At 44.2% G+C, this 20,908-nt stretch overlaps 1 protein-coding gene across 1 annotated transcript in view; it reads right to left on the bottom strand.

Annotated features, from left to right (window-relative positions):
- The window catches only part of LOC138666898 (aldehyde dehydrogenase, mitochondrial-like), a 129,831-nt gene that overhangs the window by 80,808 nt on the left and 28,115 nt on the right, over positions 1 to 20,908 (bottom strand). The window contains exons 3-6 of the mRNA XM_069755080.1: positions 16,491 to 16,631; positions 11,001 to 11,080; positions 4,129 to 4,240; positions 3,421 to 3,549 (exon numbers count right to left, since the gene is read on the bottom strand). Of these exons, the coding sequence (XP_069611181.1) occupies positions 3,421 to 3,549; positions 4,129 to 4,240; positions 11,001 to 11,080; positions 16,491 to 16,631 (462 nt within the window). The remainder of the gene's footprint in view (positions 1 to 3,420; positions 3,550 to 4,128; positions 4,241 to 11,000; positions 11,081 to 16,490; positions 16,632 to 20,908) is intronic.

Here is a 20,908-nt window from a genome sequence, read left to right as displayed (position 1 = left end):
GTTTTAGACTTTTTTCAGATGGTTTTCAATACCTGGTCACTGTAGGTCCTCCGACCCCAGCTTACAGCCTCAGATACATAGGAGATCCGAGGTTAGTCCAGGCATAGTGGTCCAGACTGAGAAATCTCAATCTGGCTTGTCATTTAGACTGGAGCTTTTGTAGTGTATTGCTTGAGAAATCAAACTTTTATCTTGGGAAAAATGCAGTAAGGACCCGAAGCAGCCAGCATCCATAGCCATTTCTATGCCAATCCTCAGACTATACAAACAAGCTGCTTCCGTAACACCCCAGGGTCCTGGTTGTCACACTGGCATTGCTTTCCTCATGGGGGAGTGATGTCACGTTTGGAAGCCAGGGAAGATCTCTTCTACCAAGTAATCACAAAGCACACAACATGTTCACACTCCATGCCAGAAGGTAGAGCTCTAAACCTGGTTTAGGGGGAACCTCCCTAGATATAGATTCTGGCTAGGAGGGAAAGGAGTTAGTTAGTGCCCGACAGCAGACTGGAGCAGTCTGAGGTAGAGAGACGTGTGAGGGGCCGTGCAGCCTGAAGTGCTGCAGCTCCAGGATTGAGAGAGTACGGAAGGAAGAACAGCATTTAGAGAGCGTGCAAGAGAGTGAAGCACAGGAGAGTGGCAACTGGGGAGGATAGCTGTGACTGGGCTGCCTCCCTGCAGAGCGCAGATTCCCAGTAGCTGGAAGACCGAGGTTGTGTCGGACTCTGGGAGGCACAGCAGAAACCAGCAGGACAGCTGGACTATATGTTATCTGTCTGCCCTAACACCCAGGAGATACAGTGGCGTATAGATCCCGGGTCTTGATAGAGACCATGTAAAAAGGCTCGAGCCACCTGCCTGCCATACGGGTATATGTCCCACCTTTATGGAGGACAGAGAGGACGATGAGGACCTTGTCAGAAGACACAAGCAACTATATGACCGCTCTAATAGCAAGGCTTTCATCTCCACCTGGTAGAGGGGACTCTGAACTTGCTTCCAAGCCAGTCGGACCCTGCCTGTACCTGTGATCTGGTGCCCTGGACTGCGGTTCCCTGAAGCCTTCAGTAAACCAGGTAAAAGAGAATGCAAACCTGTGTCCTCCCGTTTCTTACCACACCACCCATCATCTTCACCCTACACACCGGGAGCCCTGGTGTTGTGAATTCTGTGGCAGAGTTCACTCCTGTGGTCACAAGTGGTACTTCGGCTGATTCTCTCTGGGAGCTTCCGTTTGTGGAGGAAAGTGGTACTGCAGCTTCTGAGTTTCCTCCCTCAGGTGATCTGGTGAGGTCGTTAGCTGCTTCTCTACTTAACTCCACCTAATGCTTTGATTCATGCTTCCTGTCAATGTTCCAGTGCTGGACTTGTGTTTCTCTGGATCATTCCTGTGGCCTGCTGCTCTGCATAGCTAAGTGCTTCTTTGCTATTTGTTGCTATTTTTTCTGTCCAGCTTGTCTATTTGTTTTGCTGGTAGCTCTGGGACGCAAGGGGTGTACCTCCGTGCCGTTAGTTCGGTACGGAGGGTCTTTTTGCCCCCTTTGCGTGGTTTTCTTTAGGGTTTTGTGTAGACCGCAAAGTTATCTTTCCTATCCTCGTTCTGTCTAGAATATCGGGCCTCACTTTGCTGAATCTATTTCATCCCTACGTTTGTCTTTTCATCTTACTCACAGTCATTATATGTGGGGGGCTGCCTTTTCCTTTGGGGTATTTCTCTGAGGCAAGGTAGGCTTATTTTTCTATCTTCAGGCTAGTTAGTTTCTCAGGCTGTGCCGAGTTGCATAGGGAGCGTTAGGCGCAATCCACAGCTGCCTCTAGTTGTGTTTGGAGAGGATTAGGAATTGCGGTCTACAGAGTTCCCACGTCTCAGAGCTCGTTTTGTTATTTTGGGTTGTTGTCAGATCACTGTGTGTGCTCTGATCGCTATGTACATTGTGTTCCTGAATTGCCTATCACAACACCCTGGGGACCCAACTTCACCTGTGGGAACATCACCCCAGAGGACTCCTTTAAGCAGCGTCGGTCCCCACTGACCGAGTACCATAGGTGGCGTCACGAACACAAACTTTATTACAACTCCCTTAAAAGACCTTTCCTCTTTATTTGGGTGCCCAGGGCCACGGACCGGGTCGCAGCCACCGTGACATCCCCTTTAAGTACCCCACAGCCCTGGCGGGGGACTCACTTTTATAGTCGGGCATACACATTAGATGGCTGTTAGCCAGGCAATGCTTTGGTTATTGCTCAACCGACCTTCCCATACGTAGGAGCACTACTAGTTTGGCTGAGCGCTCCCATGCTCTCTGAGAAAGCCGCCTGGTAACACATCAGCCGGCATCTTATCTTTGGGAGAACAATGCGATCATCAATCCGAAGTAGGACACGTGTGACATTTTTGCACCAACAATCGGTCAGCGCCCCTATACATATTAGTCAGTTGAACTAGTAGATATAAGCTTTGTGTATGGGCGCCTAAAATCTGTTAATTGCTTCAACCAAAAAAAATAAAACCAAAACAAAATTTGTTATCTAGAATTAAAATGCTTATTAGCCAATAAACCCATTGCCGGGACGACTAACCATTCTGTAAATTTAAGGCTGTGTTTAGCTCTTCTGTAGGCCGTTATCTTGTCTCATACCTCAAGATGTTGTCGGGCCTTTTTTTTTACCCATTATAGGGTTAATGACATAGAATAAAACATTAAGCTTCGCCCTCCATGGGTCCAGGACTGCCTCTTTGCCGCTGCTTCAGTCTTTGTCGACAGGCTGTAGTGGTGATAGCTCTACAGTGTTTGTGACTGCTGCAGCCGATGTAGATAGCAGGAGCCGCTGAGTCCAGTGATTGGCTGCAGTAGTCACATACACTGAAGATATCACTTCTGCTATCTATCAAAGAATAGGGCAACAGCATCGAGACCACGCTGGACCTGGGGAGGGAGAGTTTTTTTTTTTTTGTTTTTTTTAACAAGGTTGCAGACATAAAAATAAAACAAAGAAAATACACTGTATACTCCCAGACAATTACTTTATGAAAATTAATTTCAGTTTCTGGAATGACACAGACTGAAGGTGGTGATTGTCGCAGTTTTTAGTCTATGGGATTGATGTTCTTTTTATGTTTTTTGTAACATGATCTGTATAAAGGACTGACATTGTACATCTAATTTGACTATTGATTATCTTGATAAAATATTTGAAATAAAAAACTCCACAGACCATTTCCATTAGTGGAGCTCTATGGGTTTAGAGAAGCAATATTCAGTCAATGTTTCAAAGTAAGCACCCCACATGGTTCATCCGAAAGTGCTCATTGTCAAACAAGCAGGAAATTTGCTTATAAACGACACCAAGAAGAGAAAATATCCCTGCACAGTTAAAAATGTGGGAAAAGTAAAATAACGAATGCCAAGAATCACTTACCTCCTTCACCAAACTGGCAACATGTAGAGCAGTGAGCGGTGTCTGTTCTGCAACCTTCATGACTATTACATTCCCAGTAGCCAGTGCTGGGCCAAACTTCCAGGCCAACATCAGAAGAGGGAAATTCCACTGTAAGAAGGCAAATTAATTAGATCTGCTAAGTAAGGCTACTTTCACACTAGCGTTTTTTGCAATCCGTCACAATGCGTCGTTTTGCAGAAAAAACGCATCCTGCAAAAGTGCTTGCAGGACGCGTTTTTTCCCCATAACTTGCATTGACGACGCATTTGCGACGGATTGCCACACGTCGCATCCGTCGAGCGACGGATGCGTCGTGCTTTTGCGGACCGTCGGGAGCAAAAAACGCTACATGTAACGTTTTTTTGCTCCTGACGGACCGCTTTTTCCGACCGCGCATGCGCGGCCGGAACTCCGCCCCCACCTCCCCGCACCTTACAATGGGGCAGCGGATGCGCTGGAGAAATGCATCCGCTGCCTCTATTGTGCAGTACGTTAAACGCTAGCGTCGGAATCTCTCCCCGACGCATTGCGACGGGGAGATTCCGACGCTAGTGTGAAAGTAGCCTTAGCCGCTACACAGAGGAGAATTTCCACATCTGCTACTACAACATCTATGTTTGTTTCCCAATTTAATCATGAAGCAAATTGGAAATCGTGGTCACAATGACAAGTCCCAGCAAAGCTTACCGGTATGATCTGTCCGCAAACTCCAACTGGTTCATGTCTGGTGTAGGTGAAATAATCTCCATCAATTGGAATTGTTTTTCCGTGCCATTTGTCAGCCCATCCAGCGTGGTATCTGAATTTTAACATAAAAAAGCCTAAAGATCGTATTTTTAGACTACACAAAGGGTTTGGTACAGTTCACCACTTGTTGGTGAACACATTCAATCTAGTGTCAACGCAGGGTTCTGAGGGGTACACCGACAATTTGTTTGACCGAAAGCAATTGGTGATATTAACCCCTTAGTGACCGGGCTAATTTCTTAAAATCTGACATGTGTCCCTTCATGTGGTAATAACTCTGGAACGCTTCAACATATCCCATTGATTTTTTGACGGCTTTTTAGTGACACATCATACTTTATGATAATGGTATACTTAGGTTGATATTCTTATAAATTAATGCAAAACATATTAGAAATCTGACAAAAAAATGTAAAATTGCAATTTTCACATTTTTAATGATTATCCCTTTAATCCAGATAGTCATACCACACAAAAAAAATGAATAAATAACATTGTGCTGGTATCTACATTACAGCAACGCCATTTGTAAAATGTTCTTTTATCTTGTACGCATTTTAGAAGGTTTAAAAACGTAGCAGTAATTTTACATTTTTTCAAGGAAATTTCCAAAACTTATTTTTTTAGGCACCTGTTTAGTTTGAAAGTGACTTTGAGGTCCCATATATTGGAAACCCCCAAAAGTGATACCATTTTGAAAACGGCACCCCCATCACAGAAATAGTTTGCTTTTACCACCTAAATTTTGATAACTTTTGAACAGGCCGCTATAAAGAGGAATCCCTCACACCTTGCGTCGGGTCCCTGCGGGTTCTCCCGCAGCGGATTTGATAAATCTGCAGGGCAAAACAACTGCGATTCTCCCTGCAGATTTATCGCGGTTTGTTCCGCGTTTTCCGCTGCGGGTTTCCGCCTATACTATTGATGCTGCATATGCAGCAATATGCAGCATCAATAGTAATGTTAAAAATAATAAAAATTGGTTATACTCACCCTCTGATGTCCGGATCTCCTGGGCGCTGCACCCGGCGGTCCGGTTCCTAAGATGCTGTGGGAGAAGGACCCTTCGTGACGTCACGGTCATGTGACCGCGACGTCACCGCAGGTCCTGGTCGCACAGCAACTCTGACCGGACAGCCGCGTGCAGCGCCCAGGAGCTCCGGACATCAGAGGGTGAGTATAACCAGATTTTTTATTTTTTAACCCCAAATATGGTTCCCAGGGCCTGGAGGAGAGTCTCCTCTCCTCCACCCCGGGTACCACCCGCACATTATCCGCTTACTTCCCGCAACGTGTGCACAGCCAAATGCGGGAAGTAAGCGGTTCAATGTATTCCTATGGGTGCAGAATCGCAGCGATTCTGCACAAAGAAGTGACATGCTGCGGGTTGTAAACCGCTGCGTTCCCGCGCGGTTTTTCCCGCAGCATGTGCACAGCGGTTTGCGGTTTCCATAGGGTTTACATGTTACTGTAAACGCTATGGAAACTGCTGCGGACCCGCCGCATCAAAATCGCGGCGGTTCCGCGGTAAAAACCGCTAAGTGTGAATATAGCCTAAACCATCTAAATGCGGTAGTCACTATAGATAGCAGCATCTAAGGGGTTAAACGACAGTCTGTGCCAACACTGATCGTGGCTGATGCAGCAAGTTGTCAGCAATAGTGTACAGCCCACAGATACAGCATTGTCATCTGTCGAGGGGTGCTAGTTAGTGATGAGCGAGTGTACTCGTTACTCAAGTTTTCCTGAGCATGCTCGGGTGGTCTCAGGGTACTTGTGACTGCTCGGAGATTTAGTTTTCGTCACTGCAGCTGCATGATTTGCGACTGCTAGACAGGCTGAATACATGTAGGGGTTGCCTGTTTGTTAGGGAATTCCCACATGTATTCAGCCTCTATAGAAGTCGAAAATCATCAGCTACAGCGACGAAAACTAAATCTCCGAGCACGCCCATATACTCGGAAACTACCCGAGCAACAAGTATACTTGCTCATCACTAGTGCTAGTCTTTTATATCGCAGGTCAGTAAAAAGATGTATTGGTGGTCACTAAGGGGTTAAGAGGTAATGGCTCTTAACACCCTCCCCCCCCCCACAAAATTCTTGAACCTGAAGATAATTTTATATTTGCTCAAAAAAAGGAAAAAACAAAAACACTACAAGACTAGAATGATCCAAGTAAACAGCTTTGACAAATGTGGACTGAAAGGCCCAGTTCATATCACGTTTCCTCCCCATCATGACTCCATGAGTTCAATGAGGCGGAGTCCAAAACATGAAACCCCCTTTAAGTGATGTCAGTCTTTTTAGCTGAATATACAGTGCCTTGCGAAAGTATTCGGCCCCCTGGAACCTTTCAACCTTTTCCCACATATCATGCTTCAAACAAAGATACCAAATGTAAATTTTTGGTGAAGAATCAACAACAAATGGAACACAATTGTGAAGTTGAACGAAATTTATTGGTTATTTTAAATTTTTGTGGAAAATCAAAAACTGAAAAGTGGGGCGTGCAATATTATTCGGCCCCTTTCACTTAATACTTTCTTGCGCCACCTTTTGCTGCGATTACAGCTGCAAGTCGCTTGGGGTATGTCTCTATCAGTTTTGTACATCGAGAGGCTGAAATTCTTGCCCATTCTTCCTTGGCAAACAGCTCGTGCTCTGAGGTTTGATGGAGATCGTTTGTGAACAGCAGTTTTCAGCTCTTTCCACAGATTCTCGATTGGATTGAGGTCTGGACTTTCGCAAGGCACTGTAATTGCATAGACATCTACATTATGGTGTCTGGCTAATAAGTCAAACAAACTATATAATTGCAGTTATCACTTCAATATCGAAGATTACCCTCCTGTCCCTGTAAGGCTATGTTCACACTTTGCCTTTTTGCTGCAGGGAAAACCTGCTCTCCAGGCAGTAATGAAGCTGCTTACAAAAAGCAGCCTTAGGCTATGTGCACACGTTGCGGATTAGGCTTAGGAATTTCTGGTGCGGATTCTGCCTCTCCTGGCAGAAAACGCACCTGCGGAATTGTCGCATTTTTTGTGCGGTTCCGCAACGTTTTTTTTTGCGTTTTTGCTGCAGTTTTCTTGCGGATTTGCTGCGTTTTTTACCCCTGCGGCTTTCTATAATGGAATGGGTACAAAAACGCTGCAAATTCACAAAAAAGAAGTGACATGCTACTTCTTTTAAACCGCAGCGTTTCCGCAGTGGATTTTCCGCAAAGTGTGCACAGCATTTTTTTTTCTCATTGATTTACATTGTACTGTAAATCAATTGCGGATCTGCAGCGTTTCTGCACTGCAAAAAACGCTGCGGATCCGCAGAGAATCCGCAACGTGTGCACATACCCTTAGCTGTGTTTTTCAAGATCCCAAAGTTCAACTTTTCTTCTACCACAGAAGCATGAACAATGCAAGGGGTTGGCTTCGAAATGCAAGACATATGTGAAATCACAAAACCATTTTGAAAAAAAGGGCAATTTGATTAAAATTATGTATTGGAAAAAGATTTTTATGTCTAAAAAAAAAAGTGAGACTATTCTGAACAAAAAAAATTTCACATGAGTTTATAAAAAGAATATTAAGTTACAAAATATAACAGCGGTGAGTTGAATTGGTCAGGAATAGTTTACTTAAGATATTGGCAGAGCATTGAGTTTGAAGGACACCGTTTACTTTTACACTTTGGTTGGCCCTTAAGTTTCTCAGGTATTGTTCAATTTCGCACCTTGGTCAGAAAATGTTTACACATCAACAATTTAATTATCCCCTAACAACTGCCAATAGGCCTTTTAACAGTGATCCTTAAGGGTAGTTATTCCTCAGGGCCACATTTTAAGGGCGCTGAGGAATAAGTATTGTGCCTCCGAGTGGAGGCGATTCCCAACTGTATGTGACAGCTGTCACCCTGCTGTATCAGCTCCAGACAATTTTGTGACCAATCAAGGCTGATTAACCCCTTAAATACCGCTGTCAAACGAGACAATGGTATTTAAATTGTTGTTACAGGGGGTCACAAGACCCTCTTAGCAACCGTTGCTAACCGTTGATGAGAATCGCAGATCCCGATGCTTACCATGATAGCCTTGGGTCATGTGGTATGGTCGCCTGTGAGATCCAGCATTAAGCTGGATCTCACAGGCAGTGTCAATGAGACACTGACTGGTCTCATGCACTGCTGTACATGTCTACAGCAGTATATGAGACCAGTGATCAAAATAAAAATTATAAATGTCTCACAGTGTAAAATACAAAAAAACAAAAAATGCAGTGTTTGTGATAAAACAAAAAAGTACGCATAATTGGCATCACCATGTCTGGAGCGCCATGAAACAAACAAACAAAAAACACCATGCCAAAAATGTTGCTTTTTCATCATAGTGACTCACAAAATAATTGAATAAAAAGCAATCAAAGAGTCATATGTTAAATAAAATGGTATAAATGGAAATGCCAAACTGTCCCACAAAAGACATGCCTTATTATGGCTCATTCGGCAAAGAAAAAAAAAAGGATATTGTTTTTTTTGTGTATAAAAATAGCAAAGCATAAGAAAAACTACAGAAATCAGGTATTGCTGTAATCGTACTGACCAGACGAACAAATTGGTCTTATCACTTTTACCACATGGTGAATAACAGAATTGCTGGGTTTTTCTCATTCTGCGTTTGAAAAATCTGAATAAAAATCTAAAAATGATGTACCCCAAAATGGTACCAAAAAAAAAAAAAAAAATCTTCAACTCGCTTCACAAAAAATAAGCCCTCATACAGCTCTGTAAAAATAAAAGTTACAGCTCTCAGAATATGGCGACAAAAACTACTTTTTATAAAAAAGCATTTTTACTGTGTGATCGTAACAAAACCTAAAAAAAAAACCTGATATAAATCTGGTATAGCTATAATCCCGACCTGAAGAATAAATACGCCTTATCTTTTTTACCGCACAGTGAACAGCACAAAAATAAAAATAAGAAATATTCTTGTACTGCTATTTGTTCATTCTAAGTCCTAAAAATCGTAATAAGGCTCAGCTCACATTTATCCTGTGCTCTGCCCTGAGCGCTTACGTCGAGGTTTCCATATAAATTCCCCCAATCCGCGATTTAGACAAAACCCTGGACGCAACCACTCACTTATGAGGCATGTGGAGTCACTTTGGACAGATCTGCGTTTCAGCGGTGTCCCATTATTTTAGGCGTCTTTTTAACGAACAATTGTAGGCGACCACAGAGATCTGGGCACGCCTAAAAAGATAGATCCCACCAGAGCAGATGCCAAACGGAGTACAAAGTGTCTATCTGCGTGTGTGGTGGGAGCTATACTGTATGGGGGCACAATGTATAGGCACTAGACTGGCAGATTTGCTATTCTCCAGAAAAAAAGCTTGGTGTAGATGTTCCAAAATACTGTAGTTATTGCAGCCATAAATCGGTTATCCAAAAGCGAAATAGCGCTACTTCCCTTTTAGCCATGACGTATGGCCAAACAGTAATTTCTGTTAACATATGGGACAACATTGTGTTTGGGAGAAATTGCTAAATAAATTGTGGGGTCTGGTTTAACCTATTAACCTTTGTGTACGTGACAAATTTGCAGCAAATACAAAAATGTACAATTTTTACTGCTAAAATGTCATATTTCCACATCTCAATGTTATAAAATTCTGTGAGGCACCTATGGGTTCAAAATACTCACTACATCTGTAGATGAATTCCTTGGGTGGGGGTTCTTGTTTCCAAAATGGCGTCACTTGTGGGATGCTTCTGCTGTTTTCACATGTTGGGCACATGTCCTTTCCTAGCCCTGCCATGTGCCCAAGCAAAAGTTTTTGATCACATATGGAGTGTAGTCGCGCTGAAATTCGGATTTTGCTTTTATCCCAAGTCATATTGCAAGACTCGTTAAAGGGTTGATTGTGACTTGTAGGATCGCTGCTTCCAACAGGTGGCGCCATGGAGTTCAAGTCCTCTTTCTCTCTGAAGAGGCAATTTGCATATTACATATCCCAGGGGAGCGTTGCATGGTGAATAAGCCTCCTTACACTGATTTGCCAGAGCTGGTATGTCACCCACCCCAAGGAGAAACGTAACCCCTTATAACCTCAAAGTGACACTGGTCAGATTGGCTCGGTCACTAAGGGGTTAAATTGTACTAATCCTAAACTGCCATTCTCAGGTGAGGAGACCAAGACATTATAGTTGAAACTTGAGAAAAACAAAAATAAATGTGCTTCACATACTGCCGTACCGGTGTTTTTTCCCCCTAAAAACGCAGAAAAACCTTATACCTGCGTTTTTCCATTACACATGGCTTTCTATGGGTGAAAAAAATGCTGAGAGAAGCGACATGCTGCAGTTTTTAAAAAACCCTGGTGTTTTCCAATTCAGTTAGGGAAAAAAAAAAAATCAAACAATGTGCGAACATAAGATTTCTGAAATCTTATAGCTTTTGCTGGTACTGTAAAACGCAGCTTAAAATTTGCATTAAAAAACCCAAAAAACGCGACGTGTGAACATAGCATTACTAGGACAAATGAACATTCCCATAGACAATAATAGGTATGAGTTCTATCAGGGAAGATTACGGAGATCTCAGCGGGGACCTCATATCTGAATGAGATTTTACAGAGATAAAATAAATATTGTTGGAAAAAAGCCCTCTCCTGTTCAATCACCCATCGATCCAGGACCAATTTCCCAGCACTCTCCTGCTGTTTTTTGCTTTGCGGTCACATTGGCCCCAATCTTATTCAGCAGTATTGGCTCTATTTAAGAAAGCATCTATTAAAAATTTCCCAAAAAAAATTATACCTCAAACATTTTAATACAAGATCCAGATCTGCCATATAGGCTATGGCGTAGGGCTTTCCATTGTCCAGGGTCTCCAAATTCTACATTAAAAAAACAAAAACACAAATACAGTATCCACATAACAAATTTTACAGGAAACAAACCAACATTTTCCCTTGAATTATTGGAATAGTGTGAAGTGCATTGTTCCCATGGAAGAGCGTTAACTATTATAGAAGCCTGTGTTTTTACATGATACAGCAGAGCCCATCTGAATAGCACTGTGGTACCTCAAGGTCATTCAGAAGGGGCTCCAAAAAAGCCCGCCTGTTTGTAGTAGTAGTAGTCATATTGGTCAAACCCCAGCAATCAATACGTTATCCAGGGATAGGAGATAAATATACTTGGTAAAAACCCTTCAATATATTAGGCTGGATTTTTTTTTCTCTCACCACAGATAAGAAAGTACAGGCAAATGTAACAAACTCTGTAAAAATATGTTGTCAGGAGAATTCGGCTTCATTCTTCACTTACGAACCCCTTGTACTTATCCACTTTGTCTTGGACAGTCAGCACCATTAGTGAGGAACAGAGAGAGAGAAAACAGATGCAGAGGAAACATTCAGATTCTGCTGAGTGATTAAGCTTATGCCAGGAGCTGGATTCACAGCCACACCGCTCAGTTGCATATAGCATTTGATGCCACTGGTACTACATCTGACCATGTGCTAAACAAAGAAAGCAGGAAACCCTGTGCTTTTGTGTATGGTACATCAACACCCACTTGTTCATAGAGAGCTGATAATTTGAGCGGGAGCCTGCAGAGGAGAAAACTGGAGAAAAATGCCAGATACAAGTCATAATGGCCTCAAATAAATTAAATTCAATGCCATGAGTCTGACCAGACCTGTCTGACCATCTTTCAAATTACATATTTCTAATTACTATGAATTAGACTAGAATTGGCCTGGAATTGACTGGAAGGTAAAGGAATAGAAAACTACTATAATGTTTCAGTTTCTTTTAACATTCACCCCCATACTACTTTATTTCTTCCTATCTCCTGTAATCCCTCCACCCAGTAAGGAACTAGAAATTTCTCCCTCATCCTCCCCAGCCACCTCACCACCTCCACAGAACTATTCCTCCACATACAATCCTTTTTCTCCAGACACACATGGCCACATCATGTCCTATCCTGCCCCCACCTTCTAACGCTCTGCCTGCTACTCCTCATTGCTGGTGATGTATCCCCCAAACCCTGGCCCTCCTCAACACATCCCCACACTCATTTCTAACCCCCTGCCACGATCCTCTACACATCTTTGCAACAACGTTAACCTCATACCCATTTATCCAGCCCCACTTCTCTGCTCCCCTTACCTGGAGCACCATGGAACGCACGCTCTGTCTGCATCAAACTGTCATTCATCCATGACATCTTTATCACTAACAAACTCTCCTTCCTTGGCATCACTGAAACCTGGCTCACCCCCTCTGACTCAGCCTCTCCAGCTGCACTTTCTTATAGCGGACTCAATCTCTCTCACACCTCTCGCCCCACCAGCAAATGTGGTGGAGGAGTTGGCTTGCTCCTGTCCGATACCTGCTCCTTTACCCCAATTCCTCTACCACCCTCTGCTACTCTTCCCTCATTTGAGGTGCACTCCGTCCGCATCTACTCCCCCTCCAACCTCCAACTGGCTGTCATCGACCGCCCCCCAGAACTACCCATCTCCACCTTTCTTCACCACTTCACCACGTGGCTACTTCATTTCCTCTCAGCCGACATCCTCACTATCATCATGGGTGACTTCAATATCCACATTGACACTTCCACCCCAGCGGTCTCTAAACTTTTATTGCTCACTGCCTCCTTTGGTCTCAATCAATGGTCCTCCGCAGCCACCCACAAAGATGGCCACACACTGGACTTAATCTTCACCCGCCTCTGTTCCCTTACTAATCTCACTAACTCACCCCTCCCCTTGTCTGACCACAACCTACTGACATTTTCTTCCCTCTCCTCTCCTAGTGCGCAACCCCCACTCCACAAACGCACTCAACCTCGCAGAAATCTCAAACACCTAAATTTACACTCACTCTCTGAGTCCCTTCTCCCTCTTACCGACTGTTACGCCGCTACCTAATACTTACCTGTCCGGCCAGCGCAATCCCGATGCTCCCTCCAGCTCTCCGTCTTCCTGCTTCTCCGGCGCTCGTCCATTCTGCGGTCTGTGCATGCGCAGACGCGCTCCTTTCGTCGCCGGGTCTTCTGGGAGGTCATGACCCGGCAGCTCCGCCTCCAATATGGCGGCACCCGTCGGGTACTTCTTCCCAGCGCCTGCCCTGCTCTGACGCCTTTGCATCTATTGCGTTCGCTGGCTTACCGCCAGTCCTGTGTGCCTGCTGTTCCTGCCAGTCTTGAGTCTCCGATGTCACCAACTTTTGTGTGCTAGCATCTTACCGGTCAGTACCTTGTCTTTGCTGCCTCCATCTGTCCAGTGCCTCCACCATTCTAGTCACCTCTAGTTCCATCTTCCCTCCGTCTGCTGTTCTCGCTGTGTTCTATCTTCAGTCGTCCCTTTGGCTCCGGCAGTTGCGGCTTCACCCTCCTTGGGCCTGTCCCTAACTCTCCCTGTACAGGGGGTGGCATCATCTGGTTCACTCGTCCTCAGGGGCTCTGAAGCCGTGACCCAGAGGGTCCACTTCCTTATTCCTGATACAGACATAGCTTCCTTCCATGACACAGATGCTGCTGCCACTATTTATAACACCACAATGACAGCTATACTTGATTTGGCCGCCCCCCTCACACATAGCAAAACTCGTACAATCAACAGACAGCCCTGGCTGTCCAGCCTGACCAAAGAACTGAGACGGGCTCCAGGGCCGCTGAGTGGAGATGGAAGAGATCTCGTTCTACTGAGCACTTTATCGCATACAAGCAGTCCTTCACCAGCTTCAAGTCAACTCTCACTGCCGTAAAACAAACCTACTTCTCATCTCTCATATCCTCCCTGACTCACAACCCTAAACAGCTCTTTCAACACATTCTCTACTCCGTCCCCCAGCACCTCCTCTCATTTCTGCTGAAGACTTTGCCTCTTTCTTTAAGCAGAAGTTCGATAACATCAGACAAAGCTTTGGCCCGCAGCCCCCAAAGCCCCTTCTCTTGACTGCTCAGCCCTGTTCTTCCAAAGCCAGCTTCTCCATCATGACAGACAATCAGCTCTCCATCATTCTGTCAAGATCAAATCTCACCACTTGCACGCTTGACCCGCTCCTGTCCCAACTCATCCCTAACCTTACCAAAGTCTTCATCCTCTCACTTACAAATGTGTCTTCCCCTCATCCTTCAAACATGCATCAATCACACCTATCCTCAAAAAAACCCTCCCTCGACCCATCCACTGTGTCCAGCTACTGCCAGATATCCCTTCTCCTTTATGCCTCAAAACTACTGGAACAGCATGTCCATCTTGAACTGTCCACCCACGTCTCCTCCTGCTCCCTCTTTGACCGGTTACAATCTGGCTTCCGACCACATCACTCAACTGAAACTTCCCTAACTAAAGTGACCAACGTCCTCCTTCTACTGGACCTGTCTTCTGCCTTCGACACTGGACCATTCCCTGCTGTTACAGATCCCCTCATCTCTTGGCATCACAGACATGGCCCAATCCTGGATCTCATTATATCTAACAGACCGGATATTCAGTGTCTCCCTCTCCCACACCATCTCCTCATCTCGCCCCCTGTCTGTCGGTGTTCCCCAAGGCTCAGTTCTAGGACCCTTACTCTTCTCCATCTACACCTTCGGCCTGGGACAGCTCATAGAATCCCACGGTTTACAATATCTCTACGCTGATGACACACAGATCTACCTTTCTGGACCTGACCTCACTTCCTTACTGACCAAAATCCCACAATGTCTATCTGCTATTTCATCTTTCTTTTCTGCTCGCTTTCTAAAACTGAATATGGACAAAACAGAATTCATCATCTTTCCTCCACCTCTCTCTAACCCTCCACCCGACCTATCCATCAATATCAATGGCTGCTCACTTTCCCCAGGCCCGCACGCTCGGTGCCTCGGGGTAATCCTTGACTCTACCCTCTCTTTCAAGCCACATATCCAAGCCCTTGCCTCCTCCTGCCGATTCCAACTCAAAAACATTTTCCGGATCCATGCATTCCTTGACCATAAAACCACAAAAACACTAGTGCATGCTCTTATCTCCCGCCTCGACTACTGCAACCTCATTATTATTATTTATTTATATAGCACCATTGATTCCATGGTGCTGTACATGAGAATGGGTTACATACAAGTTACAGATATCACTTACAGTAAACAAACTAACAATGACAGACTGATACAGAGGGGCGAGGACCCTGCCCTTGCGGGCTTACATTCTACACGATTATGGGGAAGGAGACAGTAGGTTGAGGGTTGCAGGAGCTCCAGTGCTGGTGAGGCGGTAGCTTCGGTAGTGATGAGGAGGCAGCGGGGTCAGTGCAGGCTGTAGGCTTTCCTGAAGAGATGGGTTTTCAGGTTCCATCTGAAGGATCCGAAAGGACCTCCTACTCTCTGGCCTCCCCTCTAGCACTCTGGCACCACTCCAATCCATCCTAAACTCTGCTTCCCGACTAATCCACCTGTCTCCCTGCTATTCCCCAGCCTCTCTTCTCTGCATTGGCTTCCTACTGCCCAGAGGCTACAGTTCAAAACACTAACAATGACATACAAAGCCATTCACCACCTGTCTCCTCCATACATCTGTGACATGGTCTCCCGGTACCTACCTACACGCAACCTTCGATCCTCTCATGATCTCCTTCTCTAGTCCTCTCTCATCTTTTCCTCCCACAACCGCATACAAGGCTTCTCCCGTGCTTCCCCCATACTCTGGAACTCTCTACCCCAACACATCAGACTCTCGCCTACCACGGAAACCTTCAAAAAGAACCTGAAGACCCACCTCTTCCGACAAGCCTACAACCTGCAGCGATCCTCTGTCTGCTGAACCGCTGCATGACCAACTCTACCCTCTCCTAGTGTATCCTCACCCATCCCCTGTAGACCGTGAGCCCTCGCGGGCAGGGTCCTCTCTCCTCGAGTACTTGCGTGTGCCTTGTTTTACTCATGTTTATTGTACTTTTGTATATTTGCCCTCTTCACACGTAAAGCGCCATGGAATAAATGGCGCTATAAAAATGTATAATAATAAATAGTGTTATTCCTCATGTACACACACTGCTATTGCTATCCATTTTGAAAAGGCATCCAAAAGCAGCACTGCTTGAATAAACAAGTACACTAGGCCAAGGTGGAGGAGGTACCAGTCAGTGAAAAGCTTGTTTGGCTGTCAGTTATCTTATGCTTCTGGCCAGCTTAGGTATCATATCTCAAACTAAGCTAGGATTAAGTTGCTAAAATGTATAACCAACAGCTCTCACTTGAATGGGACTCCGCTCCAATCTAATCCTTTATCATTAGATACTTACAGCAAGTACAGCTCTGTCCCTCTCAATGAGATCAGCCAGTCTGTTTAGCAGGACTCCCCTTTGGGAGGCATCCATTCTCCTCCATGGTGACCCCAGTTTAAATGCCTCTCGTGCAGCATTCACGGCCTTGTCAACATCCGCCTAGGTGGACAATAATAACACAACCGTTCAGAAGTAATGCATTTGAAAATAGTATTTACGGCACCATTTACTTTACATAAAACTGGAATAATAAGATTTAACACATTTGCCAAGATGTATTGATATATTTTACAATTGTCTTTGTTGCCATTTTAGATCGTTCCATAAATCTCCCTCAATGAATTTCGGTTTCCAAGTAAATACGTGTTAATATTTTGTGGTGTTATCTACCAGTACAGGTACAGCAGGAGTAGTTAGTAGATGCAGAATAATGCAGACGGGCTAGATAAGAGAACAAACCACACAATGACCCATTATAGACAAGCTGAGTTTCGTGCCTGCAGCTTCATTTTACAATTATTAGAACTTTATCTAAAGCCAATCTGCAATTTCAATCCCTCTTTACAATCACTATGAGGGGACATTTTCTGCAAGTGTTAGGATAAACCTGTCAGCAGGAGTAATTACCAATCTAACTGCTCTATATAATCTCACGCACGCACGGTGAAAGTATTGAACAAGTCACTAATTTTCTAAGTACAGTATTTTGCGGGTTATAAAATGCACAGGATTATAAAGACTCATAACATGTTGGGGAGGAGGATATCAAATTTTTGTTTTTCCTACAATGTTGGCGTGTCTTATGATCCACTTTCACAGTAACTTACCCGGGGTAAGTGACTGCAGTGAACGGGGTCCCAGGAGTTAGAATTGTTGCTGCAGGAGGCTGGTGGCAGGATTGGGGCGATGCTGCAGGCCCCAGGCTTGGAAGAGGGTGTGTTCAGCGGCAAAAGGCTGTGGCAGGACCTTGGCTTCCAGAAAATGTCGGCGTCCCTGCACTGCGGTAGATTTGGTGACAACGGCCAACGGAGGCGGAGCATGCGCAGTTTGAGATCTTGGCTTGCCGACATTTTCTGGAAGCCCAGGGCTCACTGTAGCCTCCTCCCAGCACAGGGTCCACAGCATCAACCCACTTCTGCCAGCGCTGCTAGCTTCCTGATGCAGCGACTCTGCCTCCGAGGACCCCACACCACCGCAGCCGCCCTCACAGTAAGCTACATTCGGATTATAAAATACCCCACTCTCCAATTTTCCTCCTAAATTTGGGGGAAAAAGTGAGTCTTATAATCTGAAAAACATGGTACGGGTAAGTTCACTTTGGGCGTTTTTGCTGTGTTTTTCTGCAGCAAAACATGATTTCTTGACAGGAAAGAAGGTACGGCAAAAACACATATTTGAAAAGCAGGCAATTCATGTGCCGCATACAGTAAAATCACACCTGACAGGTTGAAACAGAACAGATATGTACACATAGAATACATAGATATATAGATGTCAGTGACTCACAAATACCAATATATATATATATATATATATATATATATATATATATATATATATATATATATATATATATATATATATATATATATATATATATATATATATATATATATATATATATATATATATACACACACACACATAGATAGAAGAAAAGCCGGTAATTCATCTGCCGTGTTCTGTAAAATCACTGCCAGAGTCGATAGAATAGATAGATTGCAAACAGAAAATACAATTAGTACTGCGTGTATGCAGTTAACTGGACATGTATTTAACTAATAAAAGATTATCTTTCTAAAAAAAAAAAAAATAGAGCGGGCTCCCGCGTAATTTTTTGTACCTAGCAGAGGGAAAGCCGACAGCTGGGGGCAGATGTTTATAGCCTGGGAAGGAGGTAATACCCATGTAGCTTCCAAGGCTATTAATATCAGATCATAACTGTGTACTAAGCCTGTACAGGTTATTAAAATGTTTGGTCCCCATAAAATAATAGTTTATACTCACCTCTCGTGCCAGCACCGCTTCTGTGCTGTCATCACTTTCCCCGAGAGTGCCGCGCGAGAGTGAGTGCCTCCCGACAAAATCGCGAGCGAGTGTTGTGGAGAAAGGGGTAAGTGGGTGCTCTCATCCGCTGGCCCGGTTGTCTTTAGCAAGACTGCATGGACCAGGGTTCATACCACTGAACGCCCGCTCTATCTCCCAGTGGGCAATACACTACACAGACAACACAGTGTGCAATACTTTATTGAACCACAACACACCATAGCAAACAGAACAATCTCAGCAATTACACCAAGGTGGTGCCACATTACAGAGCCTCACCCTTCCGCTGACTCGCCAAGATAATGGAAGATGTTACGTCAGAGCTCCCAGGGTCACTACTCCATCTGTTGTATGCACGCAGAGAGGAGGTAACAACAAGCGTAGAGAGATATCCGAGAGCATTCCTGTGTTCTGGCAGCCGGGCCTGATGTACCCTCAGCTGAGATGCTGAAGAGAGTCCGGTTGGTAGCTCAGTGTTACTTCAGCCCTAATGATGTGATCTCTCAGTCTTTTTATACCCAAGGCATGTAAGCTAGTTTTAGAATTACCCAGTGTCCTTCAGTCCGACATCAAGATAAGGTAAACAATGGTGATGTGATCATGTAGCACTACTTGACCATTCAATCTATTTGCAGTCTTTCCCTCTCTGCTTTAGAAGTCACCAAGCTGGTTCCAGAGTTCAATGCACAATTAGCATATCAGCACACATCAATAAACAAAGGTAAACACACACTATGCACAAGTCACTATTACAGACTTAAGGTACCGTCACATATAGCGATGCTCTAGCGATATAGACAACGATCCGACCTAAACTAGATCGCTGGAGCGTCGCTGTTAGGTCACTGTAGAGATGTCAAACACAGCAACTCCAGAACGATGCAGGAGCGATCCAGTGACGTACTTATCGTTCTCGCTGGTTGTTAGCTCTGTGAAAAAACATTGCAGGCATCGTTGCTTTTGCTGCTGTCAAACATGACGAATCAAACCGACCTGACGACCAAATAAAGTTCTGGACTTTCAGCTACGACCAGCGATGTCACAGCAGGATCCTGATCGCTGCTGCATGTCAAACACAACGAGATCGCTATCCAGGACGCTGCAACGTCACGGATCGTTGTCGTTCTCGTTGTAAAGTTGCTCAGTGTGAAGGTACCGTTACACAGTATGTTAAATGGTATATCAGTTTGCAAGTCTGTCTTCTTGAACCACCAGACAAACACTTAAATCCACAAGCCAATATACAAATGAAAAGTCAGTTCTTATTGGTTTGCAAAAACATAGCTGTCTGGGTAATTAAAATATACTCTGGTTTCTTCACAAGAGCGTCTAGCGACAAAATCGCACGCGAGAGAGCGAGCGGCGTGCAAGAGAGTTTCTCACATCTCACTCTCAAGTGTGACCCCGACCTAATTGAGAGGCTTTAATTCTCCAGAGATCGCAGTCCCACCAGCCACTGCTGTACAATACTCTCTGCGTATATCTAATGCCTTGGATATAGCCAATGAAATGCTGGATGACAGAAGTTAAATAAACGAAGCATAAAATAAATACAGCTCTAAGGTCTGCCGATTATCACTCTAAGTAGGGCTTTGAGTTGGTGCATGGATACGGTTTCCAGAAAACATTGATTAAAAAGTTAGTTGTATGTGGTCCAGTACTTGTGTAAAAGAAGCAGACAAAAATACTCACAAGTTATAATAATCTAAAGCCTCCATATCACCTCTGAGACAGATATCGTAGTGTGATAACCCAAAATACATACAGTATATGGAATATACAAAGCCTAAGATGATGTTCAATGTTATGTTGCTAAAGATCAGACAATTATTCTGCAGATGGCCATGAGTTATTAGAAAAATGTAAATATTGTTTGGGAAAGTGATCAAGCATTCTCTCAGTTGATTAGTTATGCCATGCAATCTACCACTCATAGTAGTTTCTGTACTTTCGCTTAACCTATAGATAGAAATTACAGAGGTCCTTTTCACGTTTTTCCACAAAGTGTTTTATGGACACCAACACAATTGGGTGCATTTTGTCTATATGGCCTTTGGAGGGGACATTGCCACATGTGGGGGACATTATAAAGGGGGAAATATATATATTATATACATATATATACATATATATATACATATATATATACCCATATATACACACACACACACACATACACACACACATACACCCACACAGTATACCGTATATATATCTCATATCTCAATCATGCAAATCTAATATATAAGCGTGTATGTGTGTTTACGGGATTGGCATCTGAACCATCGCAGCTACAGCCACAAAATGTTGCACAGTCACACGTCTGGACCCCGAGAGCGTCATAGGCTATGTTGTGAGGTGAAATTTTAACCCTGCGCTTTCCAATTCAC

Source organism: Ranitomeya imitator, chromosome 1, assembly GCF_032444005.1.
Source record: "Ranitomeya imitator isolate aRanImi1 chromosome 1, aRanImi1.pri, whole genome shotgun sequence".
Taxonomy (NCBI): domain Eukaryota; kingdom Metazoa; phylum Chordata; class Amphibia; order Anura; family Dendrobatidae; genus Ranitomeya; species Ranitomeya imitator.
Note: the sequence above shows the minus strand (reverse complement) of the source record. Positions and strands in the feature narration are given on the sequence as shown.